Genomic DNA, 20,554 nt, shown 5'->3' with positions numbered 1-20,554 from the left:
GAATGGATTTATGCACATTGCCAGCAGGAGTTAATAGCTGCTTCCCTGCCTCTAACTAGATCAAATTGTAACCAAAATTCAGAATAAACAAGAAATAAAAATACATGAATTAGGAGAAAGGCTTCAATTTTAGTAAAAACTGAAGCTTCAATAAACAAACCATGTCATAACAGCTATGCAAATAAAAAGAGCAACTAATTTCGGAAAAGAAAAAGAACATGAATATATGATTAAATGAAATAAAGTGAGGAAATAATTGAACTGAAACATGTCTAGTAAACTCCTGGGTACCAAGGAAGATCAGTAGTTACATTCAAAGAATTAAAAGAAGGAAGAACACATGAAGAATTCAAAATAAGATTACATAGAAATATACTTGGTTTAGTAACTTGTTCTTGCCATTCAGGTCTCAACTACCTCAATATTGAATTCTACCTCAACTTTCTTTAGATAATGTACAAATTATGCTTTTAAAAATCTTTTAATTCAATAATACATACTTGATACTTCTTCCACCTTGTGGCTCCCCTTCTACCAACTTGGGCATCATAACACATGCTTGCTCTTAATTGCTCTCAGCATTGACACCATGGAACCCAAAATATCAAAGCATTCTATTGCTAACTGTAACGGCCTGGCCCAATCTGCCCCGGGTTGGGCCGACCCGGTGAGTACCCGACCCGGGCGGTCGGGTACATGTGCCTTACCGTGTGACCCGGATACGCGTCCCTGCCAGCTCCTCGCTGCAGCTGTGAGGAAGCTTCGAGGAAGATGGGCCTGTCCTTGTGGGGCCCACCTCTGACACGATATAAATAGGGAAGGACCTGCCCTTCCCCAAGGTATGTCACCTTTACACCTGTCACATCTCCCACCTGCACACTAACTGACTTGAGCGTCTGAGTGTCTTTGCAGGTGGCACCCCCCTTTTCCATCTCCTCCTGTGACGAGAGCTCGGCTACTCGGCTGATCCTAGCCCAACGCTTCCCAAGTCGATGCATTACCACCCCTATCATTGATCACCCGACTTGTCCGGCACCCGACTACCGAACATTGGCGCCGTTTGTGGGGATACGCTCGAATGGAAGTTGCACTGGGTCACGGAGACCAAGCTCGAGGAGCTGGAGCGGAGGGGGCAGCTTCCGTCGCCTCGTTGAGGGGGTGGCGGAGGTCCCCCCGACAACACGCAGAGCAGCACACGAGGACACGACCTTTCGGGGGAACGGGCAGCGACAGCGCCATAATAATGCAGGAGCTACGCCACAGGGTCCAGAACCTAGAACGCCAGCTGGCCGATCGGGAGCAGGACGGACGAACCACCGATCCCAGCTACACCCCATCCCCCGAAAGAGAAGAAGACTCCCACCGAAGCCGCTCGCGGCGTACCCCCGCATCCCGAACGGAAGCGGAGAGCACGCGCGAGGAATCGCCCATCCCGAGAAGACGAAATGACACGGTCATCTATTCTAGGGGAAAATCAACCCGCCGAGCCGCGCGTGATCGCGAAGACCGGGAAGGGAGAACACGACAACCCGTGATAATGGGCGCCACCCCATTCCACCGCTCTATCCTCGAAGTCCGGTTGCCGAAACACTTCGACAAACCAACGGACATGAGGTACGACGGAACCCAAGACCCTCTAGAACACCTCACGGCCTTTGAGGCCAGGATGAATCTGGAGGGGGTAGGGGACGAGGTAAGATGTCGCGCCTTCCCAGTAACTCTAGCGGGACCCGCGATCAGGTGGTTTAACGGCCTCCCACAGGGGTCCATCCGCAGCTTCTCGGATATCAGCCGCGCGTTCCTGGCCCAGTTTACAACACGAATAGCAAAGGCCAAACACCCGATCAACCTTCTGGGGGTTACCCAGAGATAGGGAGAGCCGACAAGGAGGTACCTAGATCGTTTCAACGACGAATGCCTTGAAATCGACGGTTTGACCGATTCGGTAGCCAGCCTTTGCTTAACGAACGGCCTCCTCAATGAGAACTTCCGAAAACACCTTACCACGAAGCCGGTTTGGACAATGCACGAGATCCAGACGGTAGCCAAAGAGTACATAAACGATGAGGAAGTCAGCTGAGTTGTGGCCGCCAACAAACGGCAGTCCGGCTACAATCAACCGCGGCAACACGGGAACGGGGACAGGCCAAAGGAGCGAACCAGGGAAGAGGCGCCAAACAAGACGCCGAGGACGTTTCCCAGAGTCGGGAAATTCACCAACTACACCCCCCTCACGCTTCCCATCGTGGAGGTTTACCAACAGATAGCAGAGAAAGGAATCCTGCCGAAGGCCCGACCGCTCAAGGACCGCACCGGAGGGAATAAAAACCTCTATTGCGACTACCACAAAGGTTACGATCACCTGACGCAGGACTGTTTTGATCTAAAGGATGCACTCGAACAAGCGATAAGAGAAGGCAAACTAGCAGCCTTCTCCCACCTTATTAGGGAGCCAAGGAGACGTTATCGCGAGGAAGATGAGGAAGGCAAAACCCGTTCGGCCAAGCGACGGCCAGAGCCAGAAGGCGGAGATCACGGCCTCACCGTAATAAACGTAGTGACGGCCAAAAACGTTGCACCCAGATCCAAGTCCGCACACAAGAAAGATACAAAGATACTGTCGATTTCCTCCTCATTGATGCAAAGCTCTAAAAAGCCTCCGCTCATCTCCTTCGGCCCGGAAGACCAGTGGTTCGACAACGCCCCGGAAAACCCACCCATGGTCATCACGGCCCGGGTGGGAACCGGCCTCGTCAAACGCATCCTCGTTGATACAGGGGCGGACTCGAACATCATGTTCCGCAATGTATTCGACGCGCTAGGGCTCAAAGACGCCGATCTGACGACTCACCAACACGGGGTCATAGGGCTAGGGGATCACTTCATTAAGCCGGACGGAGTGATATCCTTGCCAATCTCATTGGGACAACCCCAGGGTCGAAGGTCGGCGATGGCCGAGTTTGTAATCCTACGAGACTCGACTGCCTATAACATCATCTTGGGAAGGAAGACGATCAACGACTTCGAGGCCGTAATCAATACAAAGCTGCTAGTTATGAAGTTTGTTACCGATGACGGATCCATAGGGTCCGTAAGAGGGGACCTCGAGACGGCGGTCGCCTGCGACAATGCTAGCCTCTCCTTACGAAAGAAGTCCAAAGAAGCGTCCGGCGTGTTCCTGGCCGACCTAGATGCCAGGGTAGACGACAGGCCCAGGCCGGAACCAGAAGGAGATCTAGAGAAGTTTAGGTTCGGCGACGAAGAGGACATATTCACATTCGTCAACAAGAACCTCCCGTGCGAGCTAAAGGAGCCCTTGGTCGAAATGATAAGAGCCAACAGAGACTTGTTCGCCTGGACACCGGCCGACATGCCGGGCATAGACCCAAGAGTCATGTCGCATCATTTATCCGTTAAGGCGGAAGCGCGTCCAGTAGCCCAGCGTAGGAGGAAAATGTCGGCAGAAAGGGCAGAGGAGGTGGCCAAGCAAACGGCCAGCCTCCTCGAGGCAGGCTTTATACGAGAAGTGGACTACTCGACGTGGCTCTCGAACGTGGTCCTGGTGAAAAAGCACAACGGCAAGTGGAGAATGTGCGTAGACTACTCTGACCTCAACAAAGCTTGTCCGAAGGACTGCTTCCCCCTCCCTAACATAGACGCACTCGTTGATGCCGCGGCGGGATATCGGTATCTGAGCTTTATGGACGCCTACTCCGATTACAACCAGATACCGATGCACCGTCCTGACGAAGACAAGACGGCTTTCATAACGCCAGGGGGAACATACTGCTATAAGGTGATGCCATTCGGTCTAAAAAATGCGGGGGCAACGTACCAGAGGCTGATGAATAGGATATTCCACGACCTTATAGGGAAGACAGTCGAAGTCTATGTGGACGACATCCTTGCGAAGACGACACGACCTAATGATCTTTTAAACGATCTGGCAAGTGTCTTTGCGTCCCTCCGACGACACGGCATGAGGCTGAACCCCTTCAAGTGTGCTTTCGCCATGGAAGCAGGGAAATTTCTCGGATTCATGATAACTCAGAGAGGGGTGGAGGCCAACCCGGAGAAGTGCCAGGCGATACTCCAGATGAAGAGCCCGGGAGATATAAAAGACGTCCAAAGGCTAGCAGGACGGCTAGCCTCGCTGTCACGGTTTCTCGGAGCATCGGCAACAAAGGCCCTGCCGTTCTTCAACCTCATGAAGAAAGGAATTGCGTTCGAGTGGACACCCGCATGCGAGGAAGTCTTTCAGCACTTTAAGGAGATTCTATCGGCACCTCCGGTCCTCGGGAAACCGAAAGATGGGGAACCGTTATACCTTTATCTCGCTATAACAGGAGAAGCTTTGGCCGCGGTTTTGGTGTTGGAAGAAGGAAGGAGGCAGCAACCAGTCTACTTTGTTAGCAGGGCCCTACGAGGGGCAGAATTGAGGTATAACAAACTGGAGAAGCTAGCTCTGGCGCTCCTGACCTCTTCGCGGAGGTTAAAGCAGTACTTCCAAAGTCACCAGATTGTCGTAAGAACGGACCAAGGGATCCGACAAGTGCTACAAAAGCCCGACCTGGCGGGGAGAATGATGACCTGGTCCATCGAACTTTCCCAATACGACATACGATACGAACCCCGGCAAGCCATCAAGGCGCAGGCGATGGCGGATTTTTTGGTAGAAGTAGCGGGAGATCCGGCCGAAGACACGAAAACACGGTGGAAGCTCCATGTTGACGGAGCCTCCAACCAAGCGTTCGGGGGCGCCGGAATCATCTTGGAGAGCCCAGCCGGGGTCGTGTACGAACAGTCAATTAAGTTCGAGTTCCCCGTCTCAAACAACCAAGCAGAATATGAAGCCCTGATAGGAGGATTGGCCTTAGCAACTGAAGTTGGGGCAACGAGGTTAGAGATATGCAGCGACTCACAGATCGTTACTTCCCAAGTAAACGGGAGCTACCAAGCTAGGGACCCCCTACTGCAGAAATACTTGGAAAAAGTTAGGGACCTGAGCCGGAAGTTTGAAGAAGTCACGATCCAGCACGTCCCGAGAGAAAGGAACACACGGGCAGATCTCTTGTCGAAATTGGCCAGCACTAAACCGGGAGAGGGCAACCGATCTCTCATCCAAGGGAAGATGAAAGAACCGGCGGTCACGCTACACCTCTCAAAGCTAAACCCCTCCTGGCTGGACCCCATCACCGATTTCTTAGAAAACGGCAAGCTCCCCGACAACGAAAACGACGCCAAGAAGCTAAGAAGGGAGGCTGCCAGATATGCCATCATCCAGGGTCAGCTGTTCAGAAAAGGGTTCAACCACCCCCTGCTGAAGTGTTTACACCCCGACCAGACGGGTTACGTCCTTAGGGAAGTCCATGAGGGGTGTTGCGGCCACCACATAGGAGGCAAGGCCCTAGCGAGGAAGTTAATCCGAGCCGGATACTATTGGCCATCAATGATGACCGACTCCATGGAATTTGTCAGGAAGTGCGTCAAGTGCCAAGAAAACGCCAACTTCCATCGTGCGCCAGCCTCTGAGCTCAGCCTGCTAACGTCCTCCCGACCATTCTCCCAATGGGGAGTCGACCTCTTAGGACCCTTTCCCATAGGCCCGGGGCAAGTCAAATACCTTATAGTTGCTATTGACTACTACACGAAATGGATAGAAGCCGAACCGCTGGCCAGTATATCCTCGTCCAATTGTAGGAAATTCTTGTGGAGACAAGTCATAACGCGGTTCGGTATCCCGGAAGTCATCATCTCGGACAATGGGACACAATTCACCGACAAGAAATTCATAGAATTCCTCGCCGGCCTGGGCATAAAGCAGAGATTCTCCTCGGTGGAACACCCACAGACAAACGGCCAGGCCGAGTCCGCAAATAAAATCATCCTGCTAGGGCTCAAGAAACGGTTGGACGGCAAAAAGGGCGCTTGGGCCGACGAGCTCGCCTCAGTCCTATGGTCCTACCGAACAACAGAGCAGTCCTCCACTAAAGAAACGCCCTTTCGACTAACGTACGGGACAGATGCAGTGATACCAGTAGAGATTGGGGAACCGAGCCCACGACTACTTCTGAAGGGAATAGAGGAAACTGTCGAAAAGGACCTGATAGAGGAGACCAGGGAAATGGCCCAACTGGCGGAGGCGGCACTAAAACAGAGAATGGCTTTACGTTACAACGCCAAAGCGCTCAAGAGAAAGTTCGAAGAGAACGACCTCGTTCTGAGGCGTAACGACATCGGCCCGTCCACCCCAGGGGAAGGCAAGCTGGCGGTAAACTGGGAAGGACCGTACCGAATCAAAGAGGTAATCGGAAGAGGAGCGTACAAGTTAGAAAGACTCAACGGCAAAGAGGTCCCGAGGACATGGAATGCGGATAACTTGAGAAGGTTTTATTCCTAAGCCATTTCTGTAATAGTACTTCAATATCCTCAATTATAATGATTAAACTCGCTCGAATTTCATACGCCATTTTTGCCTATGTTATCACTAACCTTTTGAGAAGCGATTTTTTGTCTATGTTATCACTAACTTCTCGAGCGACTACTATGAAAACAAGGATACACGGCCCCGGGACTGATCACCCCGGGAGCCCCTCAAGTCGAAACGCGGTAAACGACCTTAACAAAAAGAACGCCACAAACGGCAAACGCGACTAAACGGAAACGAAACGACAGCAAGTAAAACTAGAAATTAAACAAACGGGTAAACGATCCCATAAGCCCATTAACGGGCACCGAAAGTCACAGTACAAGGTTCAGCAAAAGAAGAGTTTAATAGTACAAACATTATTTCTTCGGCATATCAACGACCTTCCCATCCTTGATGGTCTTGAAAACACCAATTGCCGACACATCGAAGTCCGGGGAAATAGTTTTCACTTGAGCTTTGAGGGCATCTTCAGTCGTGAAAATCGCATTCTTCCCTTGCTCCCTGACCTCTTTGTGTTTCCGCTTGAATAACTTCGCTTCCTCCCGGGCAGTCTTAGCGGACGCCATCCCTTCGTCCCGCTCTTTCTCCAGAACGGACACCCGACCTTGCGCGGCACTCAATTGGTTTTTCAAAGTCACCTCCTGCTCCATCAAGCGGGCCACAGAGGTGTCGGCAGTCTTCAATTTCTCCTCCGCCGAAGCAGCCTTTTTCTGGGCGGCGTCGAGCTTACTCCCCGCTTCAACTAACCGATCCTGAAGCGTTTTAACTTGGGTTTTGTACTTGTTGTTGGCATCGACAGCAGATTCAAGCTTCCGACGAAGCGAGGCCATACCAGAAAGCTCAGACTCAGCCTTTCGGGCTATGGCCGCGCCGCGAAGGAGGGTACGGTACATCCACCGAGCCTGCCCCGAGAGGTCGGTGCCATGGAAGTGATCCTCCGTACCCGGGAGCAGCTGGGTATCTATAAACGTCACAGCGTCAAAGTTCCTTTCCATGACGGTTAAAACCCCCTCGGGACTGGAATGCAACCTCTGTCTCTTGGGAGTAGGGATGATGGACAACTCCTCCTCCTCCTCACGACGAGCTGAAGACGAGTGCCCGGGAACGGGAACCTCTGGAGGAATCGGGGTTGCAGAAGTCGGAGTGGCGACCTTCGCAGAAGTCTCAACCTCGGGAGGATGCACTTCCGGAGGAGCTTCTGGAGGAGCCGTCGCCTCCTGTCCTCCAGTTTCCTCACCCGCGTCGTCCTTAAGGAAAGTTTCGAACAGGTTATCCATGCCGGTCACCTCGACAGAAAGTCCCACTGCAAACAAGAAGAAACGAATTAGTAAAAGCAAAGAAACGAATTAGTAAAGGCAACAACGGAACATTTAAGCAGGCGATGACACGACAAAGGAAACTCACGAATATAATCTCTAGCGGCCTCCCGGTTACCCATAAGGAGGTGTGGATTCACATTGTTCCTCCCAAGAACCGCCCACAAGATGTCGGCCACCCGCCGGTCCACGGCCGACAACTTGTTGTAAGAGACTTTAATAAAAGGATTAGACCCCGCCCCGAAGCTCCAATACGTCGGGATGAGGCGCTGCTTTTCCAAAGACAGCCAAAAGGGGTGACGACCCTTGACCGGGCGGACCTTAAAATACTTGTCCTTGAACCCGTGGTAGGAGTCCTCGAACAAACCAAAGATCCTCCGGCCTTGGGCAGACCGAAAGGACATGAAACCTTTCTTGTGTTTCCCCTCCTTCGAAGGGTTTGTTAGACTAAAGAAAAAGAGGAAGACGTCAACAGAGGTCGGCAACTCCAAGTACTCGCACACCATCTCGAAACAGCGGACGGAAGCCCAGCTGTTCGGATGTAATTGAGACGGAGCCACCGAAATTCGATTCAGGAGGTCCATCTGGAAGGAGGAAAGGGGAATGCGAACCCCCACCTGAGTGAACATGGCCTTGTAGAACCAGATCCAATCGGGAACCCAGGGGGCATGAAAGTTAATCTCATAAAGCCGCTCGTGAGGGGCAGGAACGTATACGTCATAGTTTGCCTCCTCGTCGGTACCCCCACAGAGATACTCGGCTTGGCGAAATTCCGTGAGCTCTTCCTCACCCATCTGATTGGGAGAGTTCTTGAGGTCGGAAACCACCCACGCATACGGGTCGTAACCCGCGGCGGAGCTAGATGCTTGGCTAACGACACGAGGCATACCTACAGTGGGGGCACCGCGCGGTTAGTCCGTGAGGTCTGAAGCCAGGGAAAACCTAAAGAAACCCCACGTGGCATAACCACAAGGGGGACTAAACAAAACCAGGGCCAAAGCAATGGCGCAAAACCCCCATGACACACCACAGATGGTAAAAATAAAACGCAAAGAAAATGCATCCATGGAGAACAAAAACAAACACAGAAAAGATACCCACAATAGGCATAAACAGACATGCAAGCTACCATTGAAGCAAAAAGGGTGGTTACCTGGTTGATCGAGGAAGTTTGGATAAAAGCGAAGCGCACCGGAGCAATGAAAATAACTTCTGATAGTGAAAATGTAGGAGGAAGGAGTGGGCAGTGTGATCAGAAGAGCAAGAAGGGGAAAAACGAAACGTAAACTGTTTAAAACCACTTCAGTGGAAGCGCGAAAGGCTGGGGGCAAGACAGTCTTTACACGCGTGGGTTTCTTCGACCCTTAATGAGCATTTAATGCCCCTCGCGAGAAACGAGGCGACAAACGAACGCCCCGAATCGCGAGCGGATACGAGTAGCGCGTCTCCCACACGGACGAGCGAATTCACGACGACAAAGGAGAAATAACTCGCCTCCAACGACCTGAACGGTCGATTAGCGGCGCGTGGGGGCACTGTAACGGCCTGGCCCAATCTGCCCCGGGTTGGGCCGACCCGGTGAGTACCCGACCCGGGCGGTCGGGCACATGTGCCTTACCGTGTGACCCGGACACGCGTCCCTGCCAGCTCCTCGCTGCAGCTGTGAGGAAGCTTCGAGGAAGATGGGCCTGTCCTTGTGGGGCCCACCTCTGACACGATATAAATAGGGAAGGACCTGCCCTTCCCCAAGGTATGTCACCTTTACACCTGTCACATCTCCCACCTGCACACTAACTGACTTGAGCGTCTGAGTGTCTTTGCAGGTGGCACCCCCCCTTTTCCATCTCCTCCTGTGACGAGAGCTCGGCTACTCGGCTGATCCTAGCCCAACGCTTCCCAAGTCGATGCATTGCCACCCCTATCATTGATCACCCGACTTGTCCGGCACCCGACTACCGAACACTAACCAATATTTCATCTTAGCCATAAATATTACTACAACACTACCTACAACACAATAAATGCACCAAAGGTCAACAATTCAACAACATTGAAGCGTATGAGTAGAGAAATATATTGAGGTATAAACTGGGATCATATCTGATCACGGAGGAGTGACAATAGTTTATTAGTGTCACTCTCTGATAAGCCATTCTCAGGAGTAATCTGTAGCTTGGGACACTTGAAGGGATACCCAGGTAAGCATCTATAAAGAGAAAGAGACAGAAGGGCCAATTTAATATCAATTCACAATAAAAAAAATTAAAAAATAAAAAAATAATAACAAAAGCTATCTTAAATCTAGTTGAATGTCAAACTATTAACATCTACATATGAACTGACAACAAAGGTGCAAAAGACGATAATGAAGAACTCTAACTAATGCATCTGAACAAATCAAGGCTTATGTATAAATCATGACAGACTAACACTGTTATGCTATTCCTTTGATAGCCATTTGGATTTTGGACCTGTAAAATATTCCCTTTCCCTCTTGAATGGTTCATATTCATCTTCGTTTTACAAATTAGATTATGTAAATAAGCATGATTTTCAGTCACATATAAGAAGACTTCTCTGATGCATGCTGGTTAACAGGAGGAGTTACTTCAACAATTATAATAACAACAAATTAGATTTATACCTAGGGTTAGTGGAAGACAGGAGGAGTTACTTCAACTCTGATGATTTTTAGCAAAGAAAAAAAAAATTAAACTCGGTGATTATTCAGCAAGACAGCAACAAATTCAAGATTCAATCGCTAACAAATTAATTGATTACCAATTCAACATCATCTCAAAATACAGGGAGAATGGAATCTGGGAAAGGGAGAACAGGGGAACTGATGATGCATGGACTTACCAAGAGGATCCGACCCCAGAAGAGGACGAGCGACGAAGCAAGTGACGACCCTACGACGGTCCACGATCCACGGCGACTCGCGACGACGAGTACTTGAAACCAGAAGACGACGATCCGACGAGTGCTTCTGTCGCCGGTGAGGAAGAGCCTAGGGAAGGCTGCGAGACATTGAAACGCCGGCGACGAGAGGAGAGGAGCAACGAGACGCCGGTGAGTGTGACTGTGTAATGAGTAGAGAGAGTTTGAGTCTCAGAATTGGGAATGAGAGAGACGTTGGTTGAGAGTGTGCTGGTGAAAAATCTAAGAAGATGAAGACATGAAGCTTTGTTCTTTTATTTTTTTCTCAATTCCCGCTACGTTACCAACAACATTTCTGCCAACATCTGCCAACTCTTATTTATAAGTGTGTTTAATGGAAGTGTCTTTGTAGATGTGTCTAATAAAAATGTCTTTTTTATAGTTGTATTTAATAGAAGTGTCTTTATAAATATATTTTTAGATGTGTCTCTTTATATATGTGTTTAAAATATAATAATTAATCATTGTTGGTAATAAATTGGCAGATAACATGTTGGTACCCTATACTTTTTCTTTTTCAAATGATTTTTTTTAGTATGAACAATTAGAGATGAGGGTTGCGTGAGAACTCAGCAAACAAAGAACAAAGTGATTTTGTTTAATACTTTTTAAATTTATTTAATTTTTTGGTATAAATAATTGATTAGAATTTATGAATAGACAAATGATTTTGTTAAATATATTTTTGTTTTTATTTTTTAGATTATTTAAATTTTAAAATTATAAAATTAAACAATTTAATTAATCTAAAAAAGTAATTTTTGTCTAAGGTCCAGTTTGGGTAACCAACTTAATTAAGCTCTTTTGATAAAATAACTTAAACAATAAATGACTCTATTAAAAGTAACTTATAAATAAGTTATTTTGTATTTGGATTTTTAACTCTAAAAGTGCTTATTTTATAGAAATGTGATGAAAAATAGAAGTATTATGAAAGAAGTCATTTTTTTAACTTCTTTATAAACTCCTAAATAGTTTCTTAAAAAATTACAATTTGATTTTGAAAATTGCACCAGACATTAATACTACTACTTTTCATAAGTCAAAAGTTAAAAAAAGTTACTTCTAAAGTTTCTAAATAAGCCCTAATATATACAAAAAAAAGAATATTTAAGTTTTTTTTATAAAATTAAATAAATAAATATTTTTTATTTTTATTTAATTAAAAGAATATTTTAATAAAAATGTTGATATAATATATATTTAAAAAAAATTAAATGATGATATGAAAAATAAATTTTACATAGCTTATTATTACTTATCCATATTTTAAATGTATGGATATGAATGAATTTATCATTGTACCGTCCGTACCAATTACCTAATTTTATCCCTATATCCAACACCACCACCAGCTGTAGCTAGATGCTACCAGCAAAGAAGCACATCCAATTTGTGTCTTCTTGTTTGCCCATCCAACCTCTTGTTCTATCCTCTTCCTCTCATAACCGCACTACCCTTTCCCTCCTTCCCTTCCTCTGGGGCTTGCGGTAGTGGTTGACGGAGGGAGGTATAGCGGCGGTGAATCCCACTAATTTCAAATCCGAATCTCTCACTGCTTCAAACTGAAACCTCAGTTAACGGTTATGGCAACTGTGGCCTCTGAAGCCTCATTTCTTAGAACAGCTCACGAAGTTGCATCCTCTTTCTATTCAAAACGGCAGCACCATTCTCTGGTGACGACGAATAAGAAGCCACATGCTGAGCTTCTGTTTTGTTCTTACAGAATTAGAGCTTGTCACTCCATGCCTGACAACAAGGATGTCTACAAACAAGTAGGTCTGTTCTTTTCTTCTTTTGATGTTTACTGTGAGAATGCAGCGATTTTAGTTGTTCAAAATTCAATGTGCTTTCGCTCCATGTCTGGTATTGTTATGAGGGGTCATGCATATCGTTTCTCCCATTCTAAATTCCATTCAGGCTTTGGGTTATATCAAATGCAAATAATCACTTGCTTCTTATAAGTGTTTGAACAGTTGAATGCTCTTCTATAAATCTGATGAGCTAAATTGAAGTCAATGTCAAACTATAAATCTTGGTAGCATAATGGCTGTTATAACTAATAAATTACTTATTAAATTTTCAATTATTCATGACAGTTATTTCAATATGATCAGGTTTGTTTTCTCTAAGAAGGAAAATTGAAGATGCTGTTCTTCGTGCTGAGATGTTCACATCAACAGCCTTAGAAATCGAAGAAGCCAAACGAACTAAGCACGAAGAAATTCTACGTGCTTTTGATATGTGGGATGATCCAGCTAAATCCAATGAAATTCTTGTCAACCTGGCTAATAGCATCAAAGTGGTTGATTCTCTTAAGGATTTAAGATACATGGTAAATTATTCTCCCGTTACTTTTGCCAGAACTTTGATAAATTATTTATCTTTTACTCCATGATGGTGTGAGGATTGTTTTGGCCATTAAAATAGTCTTGCGGATTCTGGTAAGCTGTACAAAAGCATGAGAGTGTGGCAGTAACTTCAAACAAAAAAATCATGCAATGAGACTTCTATGTCTGAGAAGTTTCATACATATGACATCTACTTAGATAGCTGTGCTATAAAGAAAAAATTTTCACCCAAAGAAAAAGAACGAAAAAAGAAAAAAGAAAAGAGGAATTACTTCATAGTTTTATCACTTGAAGCCATTTAAAATTGAGAAGTGGAGTTGAGTTTCTTGCTGCTTCTTCCACCACACCTCTTAAAAAGTGATGAAGCTTCTTTCATTAAATTCCTTATCCTCAGAAGGTTAGCCAGAATTTTTCTTCCAATATGATTATAATTAATAACTTTTTATGATCCTATGGCTCAAGAAGTAGATTTCTATAACCTTTGTGACTCGGTCGCTCCAATTTATTTTCAACGTCTTTTGGATTTCATCAAATTTGAAAAGAAAGTGATAATTGTTCTAAGTCTTGTTCCTGCAGGTAGAGGAAGCCAAGTTGATCAAGCACTTAGCTGAGGTGAATGCCATTGATTACGGGCTCTACAAACAAGCGTATGATGCATCTTTGGGTGCAAATAAGATTTTGGATCAATATGAGATGTCTAAGCTTCTTAAGGGACCATTTGACCTGTCGGGAGCTTGTCTGATTATAAAAGCTGGACCTGGAGGCATCTATCCTAAGGTTTGATGAATGTAATATTTGAACTTCATTATGTGATTCTTTGGACTTATAACTTGTGAACTTGATTTATATTTGTTGAATTTTGTTAATACACTCGGTGAGAACTAAACCCGAATTATTATGCACTTCAAAATTGTTTTTCACTTTAGCGATTTTTCACGATCCAAATCAAGTAGTGTCTTCTCATGATTTGCTTTGTTTCAAATCTTTATATAATTGTTTCCAAATGCAAATGAATCAAGAGGGCTTTGTTAAGTTGTCAATAAATAACTCATTATAAAACTTTGTCATATCTAATAACATGGGTGTTGATGCTAAGGTTTGAAAAGATGATTTACAGTAGGATATTATCATGTTGTTTGGTCCATATTATTTGATCCCAACTTTACCCAGTGGGACAAAGCTTAATTGTTGTAATTGTAAATCAAATATTTCTTAACAGGTAAACATTTTGAACAAAAATATCATAGTTGTTCTCCTCTTAGAAAGGAGTTGTTTTTTCTTTGGCAATTAAAATTTTAATTTACATGCACTGCCCAGTAAAACCCTATTCTTTCATTACATTCATTTCTTTTTTATCCTGTGTGTTTGTTTGTGTGTGTGTGTTTTATCAATACATGGTTGCTTCCTATGGTTTGGCACATATTCATCTTAAGGTCTTCGGCTTGGGTATTCTAGAAGGAGAAAACTAGCATTGCTAGAGTTTAATAATTTGTTCCCACAATAAGTCAACTCAGCTTAACTTAGGGTAGCTAGAATCTAGTAGACTCCAGATATTAGTGATTTAGACAGAAAAAGAAAGAAAATTCCGTCAGTTAATGAATTTGATACATGTCATGTTTGTTTGGAAGTGCTTGTATTGAAATGAAGTATCAACATGGTTTCCATCAATTAAAGTTATGCTTTATTAGGACATTCTCTAACAAATTTGAGGTTAATTGTTTGAGATTTTTCTTCAAGTGCTAAAAGTTTCAAATGTATCCATTTTACAATTGGTTAATCCTAGAAAGCTGCTAGGCACATCGCGACATTCTAAAGTTGATTTGTTGACTATCTGCCTTAAGATCAATTTTTTATGTTCTCACTATTCATTTGAAGGTTTTCTGGTTTTTTTCTTTATTTTTTAAAATCTTATGCTCAAATTAGCTCTGGGCAGAACGACTCCTTAGCATGTATCTTAAATGGGCCAAGAAACAAGGTTATGAGGGAAGGATTGTTGATAGGTATCCATTCAAGAACGGAGGAATTAACTCAGCAACGATAGAGCTTGAATTCGAGTGTGCTTATGGCTATCTTTCAGGGGAAAAAGGAGTTCACAAACTGATAAGTGATTCCCCAAATGAGTCTTCAGAGCTTGAGGTCTGAACAATTCCTTTTGTCTTACTAAAAGTAAACATTCATTTCTAGTGCACTGTTATGTTCACATGGCATATTATCATAGAGACATTTTTCTTGGGAAGTAGAGTCTTTTAATTCCACATCTTTAATGTTAACTCTAACTCTATCATTGCATAATCATTGTACGGATACGCATAGTTAGCTTGAGCTTATCATATCTGTTCTTATAATTGTTGTTGTTACTGTTTAGCAAGCTTTTCTACTAGCCGTTACAAATCGACCTTGTTTCTGAGTAAATAAAACTTTGAATGCTAGGAAAAGTTTCAAATATGACGTTGTAGCTTTTAGAAACTGTGTAGCTCTAGATTTCTGACATTATGTGTCTACAAACAAACCACGATGAAGTGAGAGGTCATGCATGTTTCACCTATTTGCAGTAAAAGTTAATTAAAAAAAAACTTGACCTATGGAATCTTTTATTTGTTCGCATGGATTAAAAATACAATGACAAAAGATGGAACTGTTTTAATTTACTTAAGTGAGATCGTTGTAACCATCCTTTGTATATGAAGGACGTTACCATTAAAAACATTGTGTTTTCATAAACTAGAAAATGTATTGCAGAAATGCTTGATGGATTCTGGATTGGATGATATTTCAATGACACTAACTTGAGTTCTGATCATTAGCCTGTTATCTGGCTAGATTTGTGACAATGAGGTTCTGCAACATTATTGCTTCGGTTGATTGGATTATAATTCTACAATCATCGCATGGCTGTTGACATTTTATATTTTATTGAAGATTTTTTTTTGTTATTTTGAGCTTTTGACTACGCACCAGAAGATTTGATTAAATCATTTAGTTTAGAATGCTGATTGAAGTTAAATTTTACAGGCTAGCTTGGCAATTGTAGATGTTATTCCCATGTTCCTTGAAAATCCGTGTGATCTAGAAATTGATTCTGAGGATTTGATTATCTCATCGCCCTCGATTCCGGTAGAACAGAAGAAACAAACTGGTCTTACAGTCTGCATTCAACATATACCAACTGGCATAAGTGTCCAGTCATCTGGTATGCCTATATTTGAGATAAAATATTTACAATTTTGTTGTCTGAAGCTGAAATTGCAATGCCCCACATGTTCTGATACTTAATTTTTCTCCCTTTGGTCATTGATGATCTGCTACTTTACTTGCAAGATAGCCCAATTACTTTGCATTGAAACATTTGCAAAATTAGTTTCCGTCTCTTCCCGCTGCAGTCATGAGGGAAAGTGTCATTGCTAGAGCTTTCTGCCATCACTGATTTTGCAATGTACTGCATTACTTGTTACATTAGTATCCTTTTTTAAAACATAAAAAATAAAGTAGTTCCGCTAATTTCCGATGTGAGAAATTGGGATACCCTGCCGTCACTGTTATTTTAGATAACTAATGGGTAACAAAAGTCAAAAAAGAAGGGGAACCTTGGAGCAACGGTTGAGTTGTTTCCGTGTGACCTCAAGGTCACGGATTCAAGCTGTGGAAACAACCACTAATGTAATTATCAGGTTACGGTACGTAAATTACATCCTTTGGGTGCAGCTCTTTCCCGGACCCTGTGTTAACATGGGATGTTTGTGTACCGGACTGTCCTTTTTTAGTGGGTAACAAAAAGCTCCTCATGCAACATTATGGATTCTTTGCTAGTTCAGAGAGTGGTAGATCCTGAAAATTACAAGACATTATTTTCACCAAGTATTACTTTATTGTAGTAACTGTCAGTTACTTCAAGTTGTTTTAAGTGGTTCTGCTTTAGTTTTATTTAAGGTCTTGAACTTTGGATATGGTGGATGGTGGAAAACTGGTGCCGGCAGAGATTTGCTTTTATAGTTCGTCATCCTAGCTTAAACCAAATTAATTAGATTTACTTCTAAAAATTGTTGCTATATAAAGGTTGAATGAGCATCAATATTCACTATATCTTACCCCAATCTTTGGATTAAGGACTCAAAACTGGACATGACTTGTTTCGGAAATTATTAATGTGATTGATATTTAGAGGTCATATGATTCTATTTAACAACTTCTGTAATACTCACTTTGATTTAATCAAGGTCGCAGTTACATTGATTTCTAACATCACTTGGAGAAGTGTTTGTTGGGGATAAAAAATAATTGTCATCAGTCATATTTAATCTATTAATAATATGACAGAACTTAATTACACTGCCAAGTTTGTCCCCTATATTAGCACTTTTAAAAGTTGATACCAGACTTTTCTTGATTAATTAATTTCATTTATTTATTACTATTTCTCCCCTCTCCCTTTGTTGTCGTTTTACAGGTGAGAGAAGCAACTTCGCAAATAAGATGAAAGCACTAAACAGATTAAAAGCTAAACTTCAAGTGATAGCAATGGAACAAGGGGTTGAAAGTATAAGGAGTATAAGCAAGGGCAAAATTGTAAATCCGGTGCAAGAAGAAACCAGGAGTTATACCTCTCATCCATACAAGTTAGTACATGATGTAAAGACTGGCATTGAGTTGCCAGACTTAATCTCTGTCTTGGATGGGAATATTGGACCCCTTATCGCAGCTCACGTTAATACCAGACTCATGTCATAAAGTTTTAGAATGAATACCTAATCCGATCTGTAATTATTATTTTATTGGACAATATGATCCATAGTCAAAATAAAATGGCAATTCTAAGCTTTGGTATTTTCCTTTTAGAAAAAAAGATAAATAATCTTTTAATTTATAGACATTTAAATTCTCGAAGATTTAAAAATACATTTAAATTTTTGACATTTTTAAAACTTAAACATATCGATCTTTCATGTTCACTTGGATATGTCAGACATAACAGAAAAATTAAATATGATTCTTGTTTTATTGACTTGGTTAATACTGATGCACACGTAGAAGAGTTTTTAAAATAGGACAAATTAGATTCAGAGATCGATGTGTCCAGATTTTGAAAAGATCAGAAATTTAAACATATTTTTAAATTCTCATAAATCTAAATGTTTGCGAACCAAAAAGTCGAGAATCGATTTGTTCATTTTTCTTTCTTTTATATTAATTACTTATTCACTACGTTCTTGGTTTTGTTCCCGTAGTTAGTTTAGGTAATTTTGTACACATATTAGTGATAAATGCTAGACTTAGAATGTTTATTCCTTGATCACAGCCTAACATCTTTTAAATTATGGGAATTTGAGAATTTTGAGAATACTTGAAATTTGTACCATTGATATATTGAGAATTTTTTACTTGTTAAATGTTAATGATTAATATGAATTATTGTATTGGAAATTGAGTTTTTTTCCCCCCTAATTAGCATGGAAATTATACCTGTGTTTATTAGCAGAAAGTGGAGCATTTTATATATTATTTATATATTTTCTTGTGTGGTATTTATTTTCTCTTTATTTCTATCATCCTAAACTTAGCTTGTTTGATCTTCTGATTTTTAACTATTATTACGTACATGTATTTAAAATGATTAAAGTATTTTTGTCTTTGTAGCCACAAATTTTATAGCCCACCTATTATATTAATCCCAAGTTAGCACTTTGAATCTCTTATATCCTTTTTATTTTTAAATAGAATAATATAAGGCTAAGATGAAATAACAATAAAAATACTTATAGTCTAACTCTTTGGATAATATAGAATGTTATGTGTTTAAGTAGTTTAAGCATAAAATAAGAATATTGTATAAGAATATGTATACTTTTTAATTTTGTTATGGAGCGTAAAATGGTGTAGGATATGGGGTGCATGGGTGCTATATGCGTGTGTGGTGTCAGTTACTTAAAATTGGACAGTCCGATTTAAGGATTAGTAATTGGACAATCCGATTAGAGGAACACAAATCAGATCGTCCAATTTGCGTCTTCTAGGCCACGTGTCAAGCATGCATCCTCTCCTGGTGAGGATGTAAACAGTTGAATTAGCATTAGTCTAATAAATTAGTTACTATTAGTAGGAAATTATTAACTTTTAGTAATAAATTAACATGTTTTGTGTAGTTTGTAACACCCTACCATACTTAGTCTTATACTTAAGTCATAAGACTGAGATAGTAAAGTATTACGACCTCTATAAGTAAGCATATAATAATAATAATAATAATAATAATAATAATAATAATAATAATAATAATAATAGTGAAAGAGATATTTAACTAGGAGTCTTGAAAAACGGGTAAAACAAATACGCAAAATAAAAAGTGCAATACTCAGAAAAGGAATTACTTGCGTGCTAAGAAACCTAATGGTTACAGATATGGAAAAGTGAGAGAGTAAAAGAATGCCAAGAATACAGTGAAACTAGCTCCTAACTCAATCTGCGAAGTCAAGGCTGGCCGAAAAATATTTACATATACATAAGTATCTCAAATACCCAAAATACAATAATAGGATCCTAGCTCTCCTGTATCCTCTCTAAGGAACAAAATAATCAAGTTTCTCGGAGAGCAAGCTAAGTATACATATATATACGAACTGAGGAACAAAAAATAACCTAAGAACTGCTCCGCTTCAGGGATCCAGACGCCTAGCGAGGAGCCTCTTGACCTGTATCTGAAAACAATAACACAGTATGGGGTGAGAACCGAAGGTTCTCAACATGGTAAAGGTGCCATGCAATAATAAATAAGGTCCTAAAAATGCCAGAGGCAATCCTAGAACTCCAACATACAATTATAAGACTTAAAACTCTAAGCAGAAGCCATCAAAGGGGTAGGTAACCTAAAGAATTCTAACCTTACATACTTTAAACCTAACATTAACTCCAAACCAGTCCACCCTTCCTCCGCTCCTTCATCACCAATCAGTTTACACAGACAAATAAGCGAACAAAGCAAACACAAGTAACTTACAAGTAATACAGATAACAGGTACAACAAATAGCATGTTATGATCACGTAGGCATTCCCAAACAGTTCACAAATAAGCAATTCAAACAATGTGCACATGATGCATGCCTGTCCTATGGTTGTTGATATCAACTGTCGGTTACGTAGCCATTCCGACATGTTCTCAAGCTTAAAAATACACCATGGAGAGGATCCCCAACCTGACATGGGAAAAAGAACGCCCCCAAGCTCAATAATATCCATGGGACGAGTCCCAAGCTGACATGGGGAGAAGAGACAACACTCCAAGTTGACATGAAAAAAAACAATACCCCAAGCTCAATAATAAATACGGAAAAAATCCCGGCTGACATGGGGGCAGTGCCCGAAGCTCAAGTCATTCAATCACTTCTTACAATTTACCATTTTCATTCTCAATACTAATTCATATTCCATCTCATCATTCTCAATTTCACTTAACTCATTGATCATACATCTTATTGTTCTTGATTAATTAATGTTATCAATTCTCAAATCCTTATATTACTCGCTT

The 20,554-nt window shown here is 42.2% G+C and overlaps 1 protein-coding gene across 2 annotated transcripts; it reads left to right on the top strand.

Moving 5' to 3' along the window:
• Positions 1-12,041: 12,041 nt before the first annotated feature.
• On the top strand, positions 12,042-17,850 carry LOC130970322 (peptide chain release factor PrfB3, chloroplastic). Of its 2 annotated transcripts, none has more exons than XM_057896372.1 (6): positions 12,042-12,465; positions 12,804-13,021; positions 13,614-13,814; positions 14,961-15,173; positions 16,050-16,227; positions 17,482-17,850. In XM_057896372.1, the coding sequence occupies exons 1-6, from the start codon at positions 12,273-12,275 to the stop codon at positions 17,760-17,762; spliced, it is 1,284 nt and encodes a 427-aa protein (XP_057752355.1). In that variant the 5' UTR covers positions 12,042-12,272; the 3' UTR covers positions 17,763-17,850. The 2 variants fall into 2 exon arrangements, with proteins under 2 accessions (XP_057752355.1, XP_057752356.1); XM_057896373.1 differs by having other exon boundaries at positions 12,231-12,461.
• Positions 17,851-20,554: the final 2,704 nt, after the last annotated feature.

The sequence above is a fragment of the Arachis stenosperma genome, chromosome 3 (genome assembly GCF_014773155.1).
Source record: "Arachis stenosperma cultivar V10309 chromosome 3, arast.V10309.gnm1.PFL2, whole genome shotgun sequence".
Taxonomy (NCBI): Eukaryota; Viridiplantae; Streptophyta; class Magnoliopsida; order Fabales; family Fabaceae; genus Arachis; species Arachis stenosperma.
Note: the sequence above shows the minus strand (reverse complement) of the source record. Positions and strands in the feature narration are given on the sequence as shown.

Bases quoted from the DNA above. Each gene is read 5' to 3' on its own strand.
- LOC130970322 (XM_057896372.1), top strand. From the start codon at position 12,273: ATGGCAACTGTGGCCTCTGAAGCCTCATTTCTTAGAACAGCTCACGAA. The intron at 12,466-12,803 runs GTCTGTTCTTTT...CAATATGATCAG, and splicing joins GGATGTCTACAAACAAGTAG to GTTTGTTTTCTCTAAGAAGG. The intron at 13,815-14,960 runs GTTTGATGAATG...TGCTCAAATTAG, and splicing joins CTGGAGGCATCTATCCTAAG to CTCTGGGCAGAACGACTCCT.